General features: G+C 40.5%; 1 protein-coding gene and 1 pseudogene across 1 annotated transcript; both read left to right on the forward strand.

Moving 5' to 3' along the window:
- The first annotated feature begins 2,239 nt into the window (after positions 1-2,239).
- On the forward strand, positions 2,240-3,974 carry LOC140664962 (uncharacterized; annotated as a pseudogene).
- Positions 3,975-4,996: 1,022 nt separating this feature from the next.
- LOC140664964 (uncharacterized) lies at positions 4,997-5,991 on the forward strand. The gene has a single exon (XM_072890607.1). The coding sequence runs from the start codon at positions 5,209-5,211 to the stop codon at positions 5,989-5,991; it is 783 nt and encodes a 260-aa protein (XP_072746708.1). The 5' UTR covers positions 4,997-5,208.
- The last annotated feature ends 14,507 nt before the right edge of the window (positions 5,992-20,498 follow it).

A 20,498-nucleotide genomic window follows, 5' to 3' on the forward strand; every position in this document is an offset into this window, starting at 1 on the left:
TATAATTCATTTATTTAATTCATATATTATGCTGAAGAGGATTCAAAACATGAATCGAAACGTTCAAATTTTTATTGTAATTTCCGTCATTCTATAGAATGTTACTAATGTACTTATTGTCAATACAAGTGCGACATATCATCTATATATAACAAACTTACAATTTTATATTCACATCTCCTGCTCCTATTGCCTCTTTATTATTTACTTATTTATTAATCGGAGCTCTTTATATAATTTTATTAATCTATTATTATCGGTTGTTCCGCGGAACCCCAGTGCTCGGGGGTGGACACCCGTAATTTAGGTATAATATTTCGTCACGTATTTGGAGGTAGCGGGTCTTCCTCGGATCTCCCGGTACGTAATTCGCGGGCGGCAGAGGGGGGAACAGTAGCTGCGTGTCCAACGGTATCAGTTTGCGCGGCCACGGAAAATATCCCATAGACTTTGTGCGGATGTCCATCCTCGGAGGTTTGACCTGTTTTGTTCGTAACGCCAGGTTAAAGTACGCCTCGTATTCTAAGTCAAAATATAGACGATCCGTCCCGAGGAATTCACTATCTGCTTCACTGACGGGGGCGTATTTGTATTCGTAATATAAGCGTCGCGCGTGGAATTTGTGTCCGCCTCTTCTTATTTTTGGCATCTACAAAAAGATCAAATTAGTTTCGCGTGTTCGCTGGTTCGACCATTGGTTTTGAGATAGGGAGGTGGCATGTGCAGAATATTAGCACGATGCTATCAGGAGAAGATATAAGTTTGGTCTTAGGGTAGGAGTGCCGTATGTGCAGAGTATTAGCACGATATCGGCTGGGTAGGGGTAGTAACGAGCGTGCAATTGTTTGCACCGCTACGTCGCTGGTTTGGTTAATGGTCGAAACCAAGTCTGTTGAGGGTCGGATTGAAATTTAATATGACGCCGAACGTAAAAAATGCGGACTGGATTCAAGTACGTTTTGATATTAATGCACAATGAGATTTCGTAAATATATGTATAAGTAGTGTTATAGTGGGGATTCTAAGCCATGGGGCGCTGAGGGGGGTGCGGGGGCGGGGGTATCTGGGAGGCGCGAGGGGTCTGATGTTAGGGAAAGGGGGTGGGGGGTGGGGGGGAAGGGTCCTACACACGTTCGAAAGTAGATGTTTATCTTTGCGGTTGATTTTATAGCCGGGGGCATTTTAGAAGTCATAAAATTGTTTTTTTTTCTAGTTTTATGATCATTTTATGGTCATTATATCATTAGGATTTTAAGCGCCGACGTTCGGCAGCTTTGTACCCTTGCGGAAAATCTCCCATAAAACTGGAGCAAAACATCTTCCATAATTTTTAGGGAAAGAACTGCAACTGCAAGGTGTTTATCTTTGTGGTTGATTTATAGCCGGGGGACATTTTAGAAACCATAAAAGTGTTTTTTTTCTTTTTTTTCTAATTTTTATGATCATTTTATGACCATTAGAATATTATGGAAAAAGAGATTTTAAGCGCCGACGTTCGGCAGCTTTGTACCCTCGCGGAAAATCTTCCATAAAACTGGAGCAAAACATCTTCCGAAATTTTTAGGGAAAGAACTGCAACTGCAAGGTGTTTATCTTTGTGGTTGATTTATAGCCGGGGGACATTTTAGAAGGGATAAAAGTCGTGGGAAAACAATAGAAATTTTGGCCGACGCTGCGACGAACATGTCGGAACGTTTTTATAGATGCAAAAGCATTGACGTTCGGTAGGATGTGTTAAGACAGCATTAGGCAAAATATAAGAAGAATGAGAGCCCCATCAAACCATAGTACGATTTGAAAGGGCATAGAGGAAGCTGTGGAAAAAAAAAATTGAGTGGTTACTGTCAGGCATTAGAATTGTTAGTGACAGTGAATAGTGAATAAATGGAAAATATTAATTTCGAAGCGATAATAGACGAGTCGTCAGACGAAGAGCATGCGTTGTCGGACGATAGTAATTATATTAGTGATTGCAGTAATACCGATTTTGACGACAACGTAGTAGAAAATGAACAACTCCGTGCGCAAAATCAACGTAAGATTTGCGCCATACACTTTTATTATTCAACGGGTGGTGCTCTAGCTCTCTGTGCTTCGTGTATGGACACCTTTCGAGATGACATCGGATTAATATACGAAATACGGAGACATAAAGTTACATCGCCCGATGAGGTGGATATGCGATGGTGCAGTAGCTGTCAAATTTTATTACATATAATAATGTCGCGTAATATGTGTTATGTTTGCACACAAAAATAGAGAGAGAAAAATGGAAAACGTGCAGCAGAAAGAACGCGACTTGTTGGAGCGTTCCCACTAAGTCACCACATTGGGTGAATATTTTGGATGGCTGCAGCATTGCGAGGAGTTTATCGAAGAGCTTGAAGAACGCAGCCGTGTCAAGCGTCCGCGACTCTCAATCGGAAATAGACAATCTTTGGTGACAAGAATTGCGCGACTCGAGGGTGCAAAAACTCGATTGCAGAGACAGTTTATACCCAGTGGTGGTGATTATAGTAGTGAAAATAACTCGGAGAGACTCATATGGCGAGAGATTGATACGGCGTTTGAGAGCCGCATCTTGACTGGTGCGGTTATAAATTATAATCACATCGAACCTCGTCAATTTTTGGAAGATGCGAGTGACATTGTGCTCGAGCACGTGCGAGACGTTATGCAAAAACATAACAGTGTGAAAGTGAATACAGTGTTTAACGGCGAGTTTGTGGCGGGCGATAAGCATGCCAATAAATCAATCAATACGAGAAACTGTGAACTCTTACATACATCCAATTTACGCGAGTGGTATGAGCGGCGAGTCGTCGAGCCAATCCTTGCATCGCTCGAAGAATTTCAGGAACGCGATAGCGGATGGGCATTATCGCGTATACTAAATTTGACTGTAAATATAAATAAATATAATCCTATGCGCGCCGGATGTTACGTGCAATTATCGCGAAAGATAATAATGAAACGAGCAGTGGTTAACGTGCAATCTAAAGACAATGCATGTTTTGCGTGGGCGGTAGTGGCTGCTCTGTATCCAGCTGAAAGATGCACACACCGACAATCATCGTACCCGCATTATACAACAGTACTAAATCTCCAAGATATTGAGTTTCCAGTCACTTTTAATCAAATTAAAAAATTTGAAATTTATAATGACATTTCAATCAACGTGTACAGTTTTGAAAACGAAAACATTGTCCCTATTCACCTTACGGAGCAAAAGAGAGACAAGCACATCAACTTGCTCTACGTGCAAGATGCGCAAGATATCGGACATTTTGCATGGATCAAGAATCTATCTAGACTTGTTAGTATGCAACTCAGCAAACACAAGACTAAAAAATATATCTGCGATCGGTATGTATATTTAATAAAACTGTCTAAAAATATTTAAAACAAGGATATAAAAATTTTAACTTTTATTTTACAGATGCATGCACTATTTTCACTCGGTCGAGAAATTGCAATCACATACAGTAGACTGTGGAAAGATGAACGACTGCGCTATCCGATTACCGAGCGATAAGGATAAGTGGCTCGCATTTACCAACTACAACAGGAAGGAGCGACTACCTTTCGTCGTGTACGCCGACCTGGAGTGCGTTTTGGTGAAAAAAGAAGAAGAAAATTTTTATCAACATCACCAAGTATTTAGTATGGCTTATTATGTACATTGCTCGTACGATAATTCGTTATCCGCGTATCATTCTCGTCGCGAAGCCAATTGCGTTGCATGGTTCACCGACGAACTTAAAAATTTGGCGCAACGTGTAGAAAATATTTTAACAACCAATGTCCCCATGGTAAATTTAACGCAAAATGAATGGAAAGAATTTCGAAGTGCGACTCAGTGTCATATATGTGAGAAACCATTCGTAGAAGATGATACGCGCGTACGCGATCATTGTCATTTGACCGGGCGGTACAGAGGTCCCGCGCATTCAAATTGCAATCTAAATTACAAAGAATCTTTTTGCATTCCAATTGTATTTCACAATTTATGTGGTTATGATTCTCACTTTATAATCGAGGAAATAGCCACAGCGTTCGAAGGGGGAATCGATTTACTTCCGATAACAAAAGAAAAATATATTTCATTTACAAAACATGTTAAAGGTACGAAAGACAAACCGGGAAATCACATTAAATTACGTTTCATAGATTCATATAAATTTCTCACAACAAGTCTCGACAAATTGGCGTCTTTTCTGAGCAAGGATAAACTCAAAATTTTACAATCGGAATATAAAAATTTATCCGCCGAAGATTTCAATTTATTAACAAGAAAAGGTGTCTTCCCGTACGAGTACATTGACTGCGTAGATAAATTGCAAGATGCGTGTTTACCATCACGAGAATCATTTTACAGTTCCTTGACAGGTAACACAGTATCTGAGAGCGATTACGCGCACGCTGAGATTGTGTGGAAGCGATTCTCCATTCGAACGCTAGGCGAATATAGCGATCTGTATTTAAAAATCGATGTTTTGTTATTAGCAGACATTTTTGAAAATTTCCGAGAGTTGTATCAAGAGTTATGGGCTCGACCCCGCGTATTACTATACTCTTCCCGGTTACACGTGGGACGCCATGTTAAAGTATACGAAAATTATATTTGAATTACTCACAGACATTGACATGGTTATGTTTATCGAACGAGGTATACGCGGTGGTCTGAGTCAATGTTCCAACAGGTACGCGCGTGCTAATAACAAGTACATGCAGTCGTATGACTACTCAAAACCATCAACGTACTTGATGTATTTCGATGTTAATAATTTATACGGATGGGCAATGTGTCAACCATTGCCCTACGCCGATTTTCAGTGGGTCGATAATGTTTCCAATTTTGATGTATCATCGATCGCACTCGATTCGTCTACAGGCTACATCCTCGAAGTCGATCTCGAGTATCCGCAGCATCTTCACGATTCGCACACTGACCTACCGTTTTGTCCGACACACGACAAACCACCCAGCAAGCGCGAGGGCAAGCTTCTCGCAACCGTATACGATAAGAAGCGTTACGTGATACACTACCGCAACCTGCAGCAATGTTCACGTCACGGTCTTCGTGTTACAAAAATTCATCGTATATTACAATTCACTCAATCTCCGTGGCTCCGTACTTATATAGAACTCAACACAAAATTTAGAACACTAGCAAAAAATGATTTTGAAAAAAATTTGTACAAACTAATGAATAATGCAGTGTTTGGCAAAACGATGGAAAATGTGCGCAATCGCGTAGATGTTAAACTTTTAACAAAATGGGACGGAAGGTACGGCGTAGAGACATTGATTGCAAAACCAAATTTTCATAGCAGAAGCATTTTTTCGGAAAATCTAATCGCTGTAGAATTACGTAAACTCGAGGTGAAATTCTACAAACCAATTTACGTAGGTATGTGTATTCTCGATATATCCAAGACATGTTTGTACGAATTTCACCACGATTATATGGTACCAATGTATCGGGAGAGATGCAAAGTCATGTACACTGATACGGATAGTCTTATATATCACATTGAGTGCGACGATGTGTACGAGAATATGAAACGCGACATCAGCAGATTTGATACGAGCGACTATGCGATAGACAATGCGTACGGTATACCGCTCGTGAATAAAAAGGTACCGGGTCTAATGAAGGATGAAAACAACGGTACCATAATGATTGAATTTGTCGGGCTTAGAGCAAAAATGTATGCGTTGCGCGTGGATGGTAAGAAGGATACGAAAAAGGTAAAAAGCGTCAAGAGTAACGTTGTTGCGAGAACGATAACGTTTGACGATTACACGCGGTGTTTGAACGAAGAGATTGAAATAACTCGTAGTCAATCGTGTATAAGATCAAAATTACACAAGGTATACACCATTCGCGAAACAAAAATTGCTCTAAGTCCGTACGACGACAAGCGGTATATCGTATCTACAACTATTGATACGTTACCGTGGGGACATTATAAGATATCTTTATAAAATATAATGTGTGTGTGTGTGTGTGTGTGTGTGTGATTTTCTTTTCTTGTATGTATATTTCATATTTTATATATTGTAATGACTATTGGAAAGGATCTATTAATAAAGATTTTGTATATTTCAAATATTTCATATATTTTTTATATTGAATACATTGTATTTCTTATAAAATTAAATTACATGATCCTTATGTACCCAAGAATTGTGCGAGCTATCAAATCCCAACCATTTCACGTAAACCTCGTCACCCCTCCTGCGCAGTACTTTCTCCACGAGATACACATCTGGATAATTCGCGCGATGCAACTCGTGCTCGTAAAATGCTCCAGCGATAGATTTTTTGCGATAATCCTCGAGTAGATATGTTACGGGATTAGTATGTTGCACTTTAACAATCTTAAACACCTCGGTTGTCCAATTTGGCGTGTAACCCTTTTCGAAAAGTTTTTTGTATTTGCTAAAGCGTACCAGGTCACCTACTTTAAACTTTGCAGGAGCAGCAATTTTTATACTGTTGTATACAGTATTTAAAAGTCTATCAGCGATCGTGGGAGTAACATCGATAGGTCTCATATTGATAGTGCGATGTTTTCGCGCGTTATATTCTGCAACGAGTCGGGATAGCGCGTCGATCCACTTGTAAGTTCCGTTCAGCGTAAACATCTTCCACATGTCGTTCTTCAGCGTGCGATTGAATCGCTCGACGACAGACGCCTTCAATACCGAATATGTGGAATAGTGATTAATGTTATGTTTCCGTATAAGCCGTTGCACATCGGTATTGTAAAATTCCTTCCCGTTATCAGTTTGTATGTTTTTCGGGTATCTCTTGCTATCTCGAATTATTTTGGCGATTGCATCAGCCGTCTCCCTTCCACCTTTACTCTTGAGTGGTGCAGCCCATGCATACTTGCTCAACACATCGATGACGGTGAGTATGTAGTGGTAACCTTTGTTGAAACGAGAATACAGACGCATCTCGACGATGTCGGCTTGCCACAGATCATCGTATCCCCGCACTATGACGTGTCTTCGGGGAAAATTTTTTCTCGCTGGCGCATGCAGTTCGTTCACCAACTGTCGTCTCTCCAAACTATGTTGATTCTTTGCTTTGTCAGTTTTTCTCGATGTCCGTTTGTTGTTCACATTTTTTTCACTCATTTTCGTTTATCGCCTTTAATAGCCGTTCTTGACCTGTTCTTGACCTGTTCTGACCTGTTCTTGACCTGTTCTGACCTGTTCTTGACCTGTTCTTGACCTGTTCTGACCTGTTCTGACCTGTTTTTTTACCTGTTCTTGACCTGTTCTGACCTGTTCATCGCCGTCCTTCACCCATTCGAAAATCGTTCTTGACCCGTTCGCAGCCTTTTTCACAGTCGTTTTTGATTCGTTCGTAGCCGCTTCTGACCCGTTCGTAGCCTCATTCACAGACGTCTTTTGACCGATCGTAGGAGTTCTTGAGTTGTTTGTAACCTTGAGTGTAGCCGTTAAGAACGTGTTCATAGCCTCGTTCGCAGCCCTGCTTGAAATGCTGATAGCCTCGTTCGAAGCTGTTGCAGCTGCTGCTAGGTCGTTCACTGCCACTGCCACTGCCACTCATTGTAGTTTAGATAGCAGTTCGATAATTCTTCGTAGCTGTTCGATAATTGTTCGCAGCCGTTCTATAATCCTTCGTAGCTGTTCGATAACCGTTTGATAGCCGCTCCTAACCCGTTCACTGATACTCATTTAGGTTTGATAGCTGTTTCTGAGTTAGCGTTAGCCGGGCGTTGAAGTTCGTTTAGCACAATCTGTATTGCTCGCACGTCCTTCTCAAGCGAAATCAGCTTCTCGTCTGATTCTTTCTGTTGATTCATTAATCTTTTAACGCAGGACTCCACGTACAGTTTGTTGACGGCATCGGTGTCAGCCTCTGGTTGCGCTACACGGCGAATCTTACGTGAACTTGCATCGAAGTCTGTAACGACGCGACACAAAGCGTTTTCGTGCACATAACTTTTTACCAATCTATCCCAAGAACCGTTTGTGCCGGTTGCATCATTTCTTGGATCGAATAATCCAAATTTGTTGATAGGCATTTTTTCTGATGCTTCGTAAAGTGTCACGCAACGCTGATCGACTGATTAGTTTTGTCGAGACACCATTTAATTTATAATAATTCCTGCTTCACAAAGTTCCTCGATGATCGACTGGATCTCGTTGTCGTGAGCGTTGTGACCAGCTTGGCGCGAAGCGTTGAGCAATCGTAGCCGATCCACTAGTTCGTTGGGATCGTCCCAGTGCACGTAATCAATCATATTGTTGGTTAGCGTCATAGCGCGAGGCATAGATATCTCCCCTCCAGATTTTGTATTTTTCGATTCGAGCGACATCAACGGTGCAATTATATGTTTGTACTTGTACCCCCTGTTACCCTTCAAATGGCCCTGCGCATCATAATCGCGTCTATGCGCGTTCGTCACCAATAATATGCTCTTGTATTTTTCCAAATCGTCCCTCCTCGTGTAAAGTTCGTCATCGGGAATTCTCTTGAAGATCAACTCGTACAATCCTGGCGTTCCAATGTACCGCACGTCGTCTATGATAATAGAGTCATCTTTGTTGATGTTGAATTGTTTGTTGCCGAGTCGCAGTTCATTCTTTCTGTCAAAATAGACTCCATACACATGATCAATCTCGTGATTTTTGTCGCCACTAAACAAAGCGCCTATGTACTTTTGCCCAAGTGGCCCAAAGTACTCCCGCAACGTTTCTTGAACTTCCGGCGTTTGTAACTTGTTTCGAACAAACGATGATTCGAGCATGTTGCCCGAGGTTTCGAAAACATCTTCGTTTGCGCTTGTTGGTGCGGTTAACGGCGTAGAGGCTATCGACGGTTCATACAGTAAAACGTCCGATCGTTTCCTTTTTTTCGGTGTCGCATCTTCCTCTTCCTCTTTCTCTACCTCCTCATCTTTAGCCTCTTCCTTCTCATCCTCCTTTTATCGCTTGATTTTAATCTTTGCGCTACTCTCCGACTTATTTTTCACCGCGAACGAGTTGTCGACAATCTTTTGCAGCGGCTCGATAATAGGTTTAAAATGAGTCTTGACCGCGATATCGTCATCGATGTTACCGGTCTTCAAAGCGCGATGTTTCTTGCGGATCGATTCGCTCGTTTTCGCAATCTCCTTCGCCATCTTTTCACGCTCGCGAATATTATCGCTCCCAGCCATATCGATAGAGAGTGTTGAACGCTCGCGTTTCACCCCTCACGACAGAATGTAGGCAACGACTAATCATTTTGTGGTATCGCAAACACGTTAAATCCGTTTCTGTATCGCCCGTTTGTAAGCAAGCTATCCTTGTCTATCACGAAAAATCCATACTTTTGCTGCCAACAAGTACGACATAACTCACTGAAATCCTCGTATGACATGTCGGTATTTACGTGATCGTTGTACACGTGTTTCAAGTTGGTGCCATCCTGTTTAAACAAGATTAGCAGGTTCGCATTGTCGCGTAAAAGATGTTTTGGTATTCTCGCGTATGTCTGGCAGAGATAGAAGCAGTCGACGTTCGAGTGGCGTCCCATTGAGAAATATTCTCTTATCGTATTTTGTTTGTCGCACGCCACGTCATCGAAAACGAAAATCGAGTTTGGACGTGCTTCGCTCGGTGGAATGACGTCACTGTTATTGGAGAATGTAAAATAGCCGATTTCATCGATCGACGTTAACAAATTCTCCAAATATTGATATTTTGGCTGTTGCAGTGACTTTGAATACACGTACACATTTTCAAAGCGGACGCCGTGCGGGCTTTCTATCAAACTAATCAACACGTTAGTTTTACCGCAATTCGAGGGGCCGTAAACGATTGCGCGTATAGTATTCGGCAGCATCGTACCGTGTCTACGCATCTCCGCATTGTCACCCATCGAGCGTAATCTGACGTCGTAATTTGTCACGCGTATCGCGAAAGGTTGTCGCACGAATTTCATTTTCCCACTTCCGATTCGGATCGCACGCCTGTCTATTTATAGCTGCGCGGAACTACAAAGTATTCAGTAACGAAAAAATGTTTGTCCTGCTATCAAGTCCTTACGATATTCTCGATTTGAGTGCCGAACAGCTACAGTTTGTATCTAAAGCAGTTTTATTGCGAATGTGTGGCAATCACGTCCACTACGTGTGGGACAAACTTCCGGAATACATAAAAGGCGGATTCGGAGGTTCAGACCTATCGTCGCTGTTTCGAACATTACAATCAACCGTGGCAACAAACGCACATTGACGGTCCAGCGCCAATGATAAAAGATTGTCGTGAATGTCAACGCAAATAAGCAGAGGTCTATTAAATCGTGCAATAAACGCGCTTCCTATCGAATTACATATTCCTGGATACCAGTTTTGCGGTCCGGGCACGCGGCTAGAAGAACGATTGGCTAGAGGTGATCGAGGTATCAACCCATTGGACGCAGCGTGTCGTGAACACGATATAGCGTACTTTCGGAGTAACGATCTTGCCGAAAGACACGCGGCGGATAGGATACTCGCCAAAAAGGCGCAAACTCGCATCACTGCGAAAGATTCGTCTCTCGGTGAGAGAGCCGCAGCCACAGCTGTCTGGACAGCGATGAAAACCAAAACGAAGTTCGGTATGGGTCTAAAGACGAAAACGAAGAAAAAGATGATGAAAAAACGAATACTTCCGGTAGCGAAACGCGGGGGTGTATTACCGATTCTACCATTGTTGGGCGCTCTCGGATCTCTGATTGGTGGAGCGGCTGGTGTAGCAAAGAAGGTGAACGATGGAAAAGCTACACAACGTCAGTTTCAAGAAATGCTACGTCACAATCGTGCCATGGAAGGTCGCGGATTGTATCTCGCACCATACAAATACGGACGAGGAGTCTCAATGAAAAAGAAGAAAAAAAAAAAAACGTCAAAGAGACGCTAAAAATGCCAGAGGGCGTAACTACCAATGTACAATTGCTGCAACTAGCAAAACGTATGCACATTCCATTTTTTAGAGGTGTTTTTATGCGTAACTCATTACCGATCGGTGGTATATATCGAAACGAGAGCGGGATCATAAATTTGGATAACGCTAAAGGCTCGGGTACTCACTGGGTAGCGTATGCAAAGAGGGGGAATTGTGCTATATATTTTGACAGTTTTGGCAATCTTCGACCGCCGAATGAATTGGTGCGATATTTAAATGTGACAAAAATAGAATATAATCACACATCCTATCAAACTTATAATCAAAGCATCTGTGGACAATTGTGCTTGCAGTTTCTCCGAACGGTCGATGCACGCGAATTTAAAGGCATACATTGCGCTATTTAACTTAGTATTCGTTAAACAGTTTGGCCAACATGTCTATGACATTCACGCTGACTGGAAAGAGCAGCGTTCTCGCGGCAAACTACTTTCCCAACGTAGATTTAAGCGACGGTGAATACGAGCTTGGTCTAGCGGATTTTGAAAGTTATCACACAATATCGAACGTGAATTCCTCGAATATTTTACTTTGGCAAAGACGATGCGGAAATTACGATTCCCGAGGGATCGTATGAGCTGCAAGCGATACATGAATTTTTGAAACATACAATTTTACGAAAACGTTCGCAACACACAGTTCGTGATGGTGATAAAAAACACACTGACGACGACGATAACTTTGAGCCTGGAGAATGACCTATAGTGCTCCGCGCTAATTACAATACGATGAGGAGCGAGATCAAATGCGCCTACAGATTAAATTTTAGCAAGCCTAACAACATTGGATCGCTGCTAGGATTCTCGAACCGTATACTGCAGCCGCGAAAATGGTACGAGTCGGACGTGCCGATTAACATTATCAACGTGAACATTATCCGCGTCGAATGTAATGTGACCGCGGGTGCGTACAACAACGGCAAACTCGTTCATACGATACACGAATTTTCACCGAGGGTACCACCAGGATATAAGATATCGGAAACACCGGCGCACATCATTTACCTACCGATCATCGTGCGATGCATTACGGATTTAACGTTACGCGTTGTCGACCAGGAAGGACGATTACTCGATTTTCGAGGAGAAGAGATCACCATTAGATTGCATGTACGGCGGCGGCGGTAAAATTAGCGTGTGATGCTCGTGTTGAACGGATCGAAAGACGTGAGAGACAATACAATCTTTACGACGTCAGCGACAACAACATCGACATTTGCTAATATCCAATCATCCGGCACTAAGAAAAAGAAATTGAACGCATCAAACGTTGCGTTTTTACAATCTTTGGGATTCGTGGTGCGAAACATTTAAACGATGACTGACATTCTCGACATCGCGGATGAGCCAATCTTTGACGATCGCATCGTCAAGATTGAGACTCACTCCTATAACCCATTCGCCAACACAACGTTCGGATACAGTGATGAGATAAGAATACCCATACAACAACAGGATCTGTATACATTGCCGTACGAGAGTTTCTTATACATCGAGGGAGAATTAAAGATAAAGAAGCCAGCTGGAGGATTCAATGTAGTACTGCAAAATAATTGCGTTGCATTCATGTTTGACGAGATTCGATATGAACTCGATGGTGTGGAGATTGATCGAAATAGAAACGTGGGAATAACAAGTATGCTCAAAAACTATGTAACAATATCATCCGATAGAAGCGTGATTATGAGAAATGCTGGCTGGAGTGAGCCAACTATTGTGGATGGACACTTTAATTTTTGCGTACCGCTCTACATGTTATTGGGATTTTGCGAGGATTACAGACACATAGTAATTAACGCTCGTCACGAATTGATTTTAATACGATCGCGCAATGACAACAATTGTCTGCTTGGAGCTTCGACGCTGGAGCCTGTGATCAACATATTCAAGATACAATGGCGAATGCCACATGTGTTGTTGAGTGAAATTAAAAAGCTGTCTATGCTGCGCGCTCTGGAAAGCGGACGCTACCTCAGCATGGGTTTTCGCTCGTGGGATCTGTACGAGTTTCCGCTGTTGCAGCGTACAACCAAACATTCGTGGGCCATTAAGACCGCGACTCAGCTGGAGAAACCACGATACGTTATCTTTGCTCTGCAGACAGGCCGGAAGAATGTTATGTCCGAAGATGCGAGTAAATTCGACGACTGTAAATTAACAAACGTGAAACTCTATCTGAACTCGGAATGTTATCCGTACGATGACATGAATCTGGATTTCGATAAAAACAGATGGTCGATTCTGTACGACACGTACGCGCGTTTCTGCAAAAACTATTACGGATACGAGTACCTCGAACCGAGTCTCACTGTCTCACTGTTTCTACAGTACGGTCCGTTTGTGATCATCGATTGTTCTCGACAAAACGAATCGGTCAAGAGTGCAACCGTGGATGTGCGATTGGAATTTGAGTGTAAGGAGAATGTGGCTAATAATACGACTGCGTACTGTCTCATCATACACGATCGCGTAATCCAGTACAACCCGTTGACCAACGTTGTGCGCAAAATTACCTAAGTGTTTGCGACAATAATTTAGAGAGAGGGAAAGATGTAATGGATATAAATCCGAGTGTTACGAGATGGTTGTCATTCTTCTTAACTGACAAAAAGAGATCTCATCATGTCTGTACCAACGTTTGTCGATCTGCAAGGATTTGTCGTTTCGAATAAATTCATCGCAAAGGAGGTGGCGGTGCTGAGAAGAGGAACTGTTCTCGCACACTACATTTTTCGGAGTCCTATACCATGGCATCTCCTTACAAAATCCGAAAAGTGTCAAGCTTCATGGTTGATGGCGAATCATCATGGACTACAATGGGAGGATGGAATCGTTGCGTACAGCATGGCGAAACGATTGATTACAACAGCTGTAGTTGAAGAAGAAGATGATAAAATGCAGTGTATCGTATACGTTAAAGGATGCCAGAAACGAGATGGCTTGCTAATATGCTCGGGGACGATGCGAGAGAAAATTTAATCATTGAGACCTTGGATGCTGATTACGACGATATCGAATCTCTAAATAATCTAAATGTTAAAAATACTATACGATGTGAAAAACATGTTAAGAATTGCGCATTACAAAATGTATTCAAAATATTTAACTGGTGGTCGCAACGCCAGAAAGAATTGCAAGATTTGGAAAAATAAAATATTTAAACACTAATATGTTTTATTTCTTATTCCCCCTCCTCATTCCCTCTCTCCCTCCCTCCCTCACAAGTCATTTAAGAATTCTTTTTATCCGAGTATCGTCTCTCTCTCCCTTCTAAAAATTTCAGAGCACTAAAGTATTCTAGAATCTCCCACCACATTTACCACTAATCTCCCACTACTTTGAAAACGGGATGTCACGTATATTTGATTCTTCATACGGTCAGTGTTGCGTTAACCGTTCGTGAAAGTGGTCCACTTTTGAAATCTGGAAATATGTACTACGTCGAAAGAAGCAGTGGCAGCCCCAGCAGAAGCGTGAATAATTACGTACCGAATCGTTATGAAACTTCATTGTTTGAGAACAAATGTGACAAGTAAGTTTTTGTTTAACTTCTTTCTATTTTTTCACAAATTGTTTTTAAACTAATTTTTTTTAATTTTATTTTTCTACAGCATTTCGTTGAAGCGTCGTGCGATTCGTATACTAAGTAGACGATACGCATTGACAACCACGGAATTCAAATTTCTTGAAATTGGTATCAACGTGGGTACACCGAGTTACGTGGAAATTGTCATAGGAGATTATCAAGGAAAGGAACTGGTATTATCTCTCGAAACGTGGAAGGGACTCTACGAGCAACGTCGCAATATTCACGATTTACTGCGAAAGGACTCTAGGGATACCTATAATTTTATAAGCGTTGGACCGCTAACAGTGCGAGTTCATACGATTAACGATACTAAACTTATAAGTCTCGAATCTTTAAACGTACGCATGATGATGATTGAACCGACGTTACACCGTATGTTTAATCTCGATCAATGCATCGATGTAACCTTTGATCGATTGGTTAGAATCACCGAGACAGTCGATACTAAGTTTACACAATTCTCCAATATCGCGTCCACTATAAGGGATAATAAAAAAGTGTCAAATGTAATATGCGCCAGCGACGCCTTCAATAAACATCAACTCGTCGATTGCGAACTGGTAGCTTTAGTTTTTAGTCACAATATGTAATAAAAAAAAAAAATATATATATAAAAGAGAAGAATAAAGTTTTTTTTTTAATTTAAATCATGATATAATTTACTCGCACGCATTTCCCATCCGTGCTTCCTCCCACCCGTAAACAGTCCCAGTTCTCATATGTAGCTCGTTGCGGGGAATGACGTCATGCTGGGAAGGGAGATGCGAAGCTAGGGACCGCGAGAGAGTAAGCGCTAGGAAAGAAAGAGATAGCGCGAGGCGAAGGAGAGCGAGAGAGTAAACGCTAGGAAAGAAAGAGATAGCGCGAGGCGAAGGAGAGCGAGAACGCAAACAGAATTTTTTATATTAAATATTAAGTTATTATATCTAATTATATCTAATATATGAAAGAAGAAGGATGGGATAGATGAAGGAAGCGCAAGCAAGCAATTATATGTGTTTTAACATAATTTTTTTTTATTTAAAAAGTGTTTATTTACAAAAAAAAATCGGTGTGTGTGTGTGTGTGTGTGTGTGTGTGTGTGTGTGTGTGTGTGTGTGTGTGTGTGTGTGTGTGTGTGTGTGTGTGTGTGTGTGTGTGTGTGTGTGTGTGTGTGTGTGTGTGTGTGTGTGTGTGTGTGTGTGTGTGTGTGTGTGTGTGTGTGTGTGTGTGTGTGTGTGTGTGTGTGTGTGTGTGTGTGTGTGTGTGTGTGTGTGTGTGTGTGTGTGTGTGTGTGTGTGTGTGTGTGTGTGTGTGTGTGTGTGTGTGTGTGTGTGTGTGTGTGTGTGTGTGTGTGTGTGTGTGTGTGTGTGTGTGTGTGTGTGTGTGTGTGTGTGTGTGTGTGTGTGTGTGTGTGTGTGTGTGTGTGTGTGTGTGTGTGTGTGTGTGTGTGTGTGTGTGTGTGTGTGTGTGTGTGTGTGTGTGTGTGTGTGTGTGTGTGTGTGTGTGTGTGTGTGTGTGTGTGTGTGTGTGTGTGTGTGTGTGTGGATAAAAATAAAATAAAGTTAAAATCAGGGGAAGGAGAGATCTCTGAAACAGAAAAAGGAACATTTTTATTAGTATTTTAAAATATATTTAAAATTTGAACATATTATAGAGATACTTACAAATAGGGCTTCTCTCTCCGAACAGCCTGCGGAGGTCAAATATGTCCCTCTCTATGTGCACTATTTCCTGGCCACGGAAGCGATCATGCCATAAATCCTGCCATTCTTCGGCCTCCCTTCGATTGGCCCGCACGCAGCGCACATACTGCATGTGCGCTACGCTTATATATCCAGGGATCGGATCAGCACCTATTTCGAAAATCTATAAAAAATATATAAATATATTATAAATATATTATAAATATATTATAAATAAAAAAAAAGCGTATAAAAATAATAATAAAAACTACTTACATTTCCAAACAGAACCTCCAGTAGCGCCTGGAATAGGGCGCGGGCCAGATTTCGCGCTCTTCGAAGTGAGCGGCGGCGATGGTACCGGCGATGGTCGAGCGGTACGGCACGACGGCGACTGCTGCTGCGAGGCGCTGGAGGGGATGACCGGGCGGTCGTGGTGGCGTCCAGGTAGGGCTCCTGCATAACAGAAAAAAAAAAATTTATTAATATTTTTATAATTTGAAAAAGAATACTTACACATCAAGGATTACTTACAATTACTGATCAGAATCAGTATCAGAATCTGGATCATTGTCGATAACATGTTGTAGATACAACATGTTATCGATATGTTGACGGATTTCCCGATGGATTTCTTGTAACTGCTCAAGACATGCTTGCCGATTTCCGCCTGGTAAACAGCAATTCTCGCAAGGCTTTCCCCTTAGTCTGTTGTTTTCATTCGTCCATATATAACTTTGTAGTTTAAAGATCACTGTTGAGGAATTTTTTATGTCAAGTTCGCGATTTCGTTGAAACTCCACCACCGCATTCAATAGTTTTTCGGTCACCATTTTTCACAGCACTTAATCCTAGCAAATGTCTACAAAAGTTTATTGCTGCGCACAAAAACGGCACACACTACATGCTATTACTTGGCACAGTGAGTGTCCACAATTATTACACGAGTTCCAACCGTGATAAATATATTGTCCTGTTTCATGTTTATACACAATTTTACCTTGTGTATATAAATCTTGAACTTCGATGAAACATCCCGAACAAAATTTTTCACTATTTTCCTCGTCGTTGTCATACTTTTTTACTTCGTAATAAAATATGATGTTACACATTTCCTGCCGTTCAGTTATAATTCGTAAATCTTCACGCACTAACGGCACTACTTGTTCATTCAAATAGTCTTCCGGATCACTCTCATAATCAGAGTCATTTACTATTTCCACTTCTTCATCGCTGTCGTCGATAATAACCACATCTTCATTGTCTTCATTGTCTTCGATGACAATCACATCTTCTATATCCATTTTAGCACTAAATCGAAAGACACTCGACGACTGTTGAATACGTTTTAACGCGGAGACAGATTCTCAAATTCGAGCAGCCGAATGTTGGCGCTGGTGCGTTGCATTCTTTCCTTAAAAATTATGGAAGATGTTTCGCTCCAGTTTTATGGGAGATTTTCCGCGAGGGTGCAAAGCTGCCGAACGCCGGCGATTAAAATCTTTTTTTTCCATAATGGCGCTGATGCGTTGCATTCTTTCCTTAAAATTATGGAAGATGTTTCGCTCCAGTTTTATGGGAGATTTTCCGCGAGGGTGCAAAGCTACCGAACGCCGGCGCTTAAAATCTCTTTTTCCATAATATTCTAATGGTCATAAAATGATCATAAAAATTAGAAAAAAAGAAAAAAACAGTTTTATGGTTTCTAAAATGTCTCCCGGCTATAAATCAACCACAAAGATAAACACCTTGCAGTTGCAGTTCTTTCCCTAAAAATTTCGGAAGATGTTTTGCTCCAGTTTTATGGGAGATTTTCCGCGAGGGTACAAAGCTGCCGAACGTCGGCGCTTAAAATCCTAATGATATATAATGACCATAAAATGATCATAAAACTAGAAAAAAAACAATTTTATGACTTCTAAAATGCCCCCGGCTATAAAATCAACCGCAAAGATAAACATCTACTTTCGAACGTGTGTAGGACCCTTCCCCCCCCCTCCACCCCCCTTTCCCTAACATCAGACCCCTCGCGCCTCCCAGATACCCCCGCCCCCGCACCCCCCTCAGCGCCCCATGGCTTAGAATCCCCACTATAACACTACTTGTATATTTTGACTAAACTTACATTGGATGGTTACAGTGGTGACGCGTGAATATGAATCGGAGAGTTATCGGCGCGGAGAACTGACGCAGGGTACGGACGTAGTATAATGAAGTAACGATATAACAGGCGCTCGCGTGAGGTAGAATGACGTTGAAATGGAACTGTATGGAATAGGATCGCGTACTGAGATGGAAACGAATGTGGATATGGAAAGCGAGAAAGTATTGACTTGGAAATGGAATCGCGTAAATAGAATTTCTAGGATGAGGAGCACTTCTAGAGAGAGAAGTGCATCGCTCAGAGTCTCGAATTGATGTGTCGATTTTTGGGACTGTTTTGAGGTCCCTCGGTTTGTGCGGGTCAGGGTTGAAAAGTGGGGTAGACGCGTAGGAAGTTATCTAAGGGTTCGGAGTAGCGGGAGAGTCTTATGATGGTGGGAGAGCAGCTATTTTATGATTAACGTTTTGTACTGTCGGCTAGAGTTGGTAACGGTTATAATGGGTAACTTGTCTTAGTGAATAACTTATCGGCTAAAATGTAGTCGGTAACTTGTCGTTTGGCTTTATATTATAAGTTTAGTGTTTCTTAAAAGTAAATGAGAAAAATTTTGCCGGGACGTAACAATATATAAATGAAAATAAAAGCTTTTTATTCTTTATTTAAGTTTTTTAAAAGTAATTTTAATAAATTATTGAGATTTATGCGATTGAAATAACATATGAAACACATGACACAATTAGATAATTTTAATTAAATTTATTATGTAAAAGAATTAATTATGTGTAATCCTATATTTTACTAAACATTCTTATAAACTTCAAAAATACACACACACACAGGCACGCACGCACGCACGCACACATATATATATATATATATATATATATATACCACTGTAATAAATCAATGATTTATAATGATAAAGATGATTCTACGTGTATATAAATTAATATTTATTTATATTAAAATACAGAAAAAAATTATAAAAAAATATATTAGAAAAATAAAAAAAAATAATATATAGTTAAAGATCTACAATTATATATAATATTCAATCTTAGAAAATTTAAAAATTATTATATATATGAAAAGATTATACAATACGTTAAACATATCCATATACAATAGTTTATATGCATAATAATTTATTGTTTATACATATATCATTTTTATATATTAATATCATTGCAGTTTTTAATATTTAATCTCCTAAAACAAAATTAATATAAATGTATATATAATAATAATATGTAAAAATATATAATAATATGTAAAAAATGATACAATATGTAATACATAATATTTATTAAATATATAAAAAAAATTCGTAAGTTATTTTTTTCGTTAAAAACCCGAATATCTTTTTTATAATACAATACACAATATATACATATATTATAATATATTATATTGTTTTTTTTAACTTTTTTTATTGTAAAATGTTCAATTTTCTATTACCGATAATAAGATACTAAATGGCTAACATTAAAATAGTTTGGTATCTGTTTACTCATTCGTTTACTTTATCCTAGGAACGTATTAGTAGTTACTGCATTGGCCACTATTACGGTATGGCGCTGAAATCAGTGAGAAATGCTGATCTCGTCTTCATCCAGGCCTTTGGCTATCTGTCTATTAATCTGTGATGTCACCACAGGGAAAGAAGGACGGGGAAGAGGAAGGGGAAACAGGGAAGGACATCGGTTTGACGGCTTAGTGCCGTCCTCGCTATCATTCCCTCTCCCTGAGGGAGAGGGATGAAACTCCTCCTCTGGTGCCCGTTGGGGGCACCCTGTAGGTGTGAGCTCGGCGCCTCGACTAACTTCGGAGAATAGAGAAGGAGAGATATATGTTTTCTGTCCTCTTCTCACTTTCTACCGAGTTCGCGAAGCAACGCAGCATCACACGACGTAGCTCACGGCTCGCTTTGAGTCTTATGTCTTATATGTATAGCTTTTCTCTTATCCTTCACAGCTTATTTATGACAAAATCTTTTTATTATATATGTATAAAATATATATATACACAAATACTGTTAAAAAAAGTTAATAAATAAATAAAAAATAAATAAAAAAAAAATTCTTTTTATTACTGCGTGTATATATATATTGTTATTAAAAAAAATAGTTAATAAATAAATAAAAAATAAACCATTCTTCTGATTG

Source organism: Anoplolepis gracilipes, chromosome 4, assembly GCF_047496725.1.
Source record: "Anoplolepis gracilipes chromosome 4, ASM4749672v1, whole genome shotgun sequence".
NCBI classification, from domain to species: domain Eukaryota; kingdom Metazoa; phylum Arthropoda; class Insecta; order Hymenoptera; family Formicidae; genus Anoplolepis; species Anoplolepis gracilipes.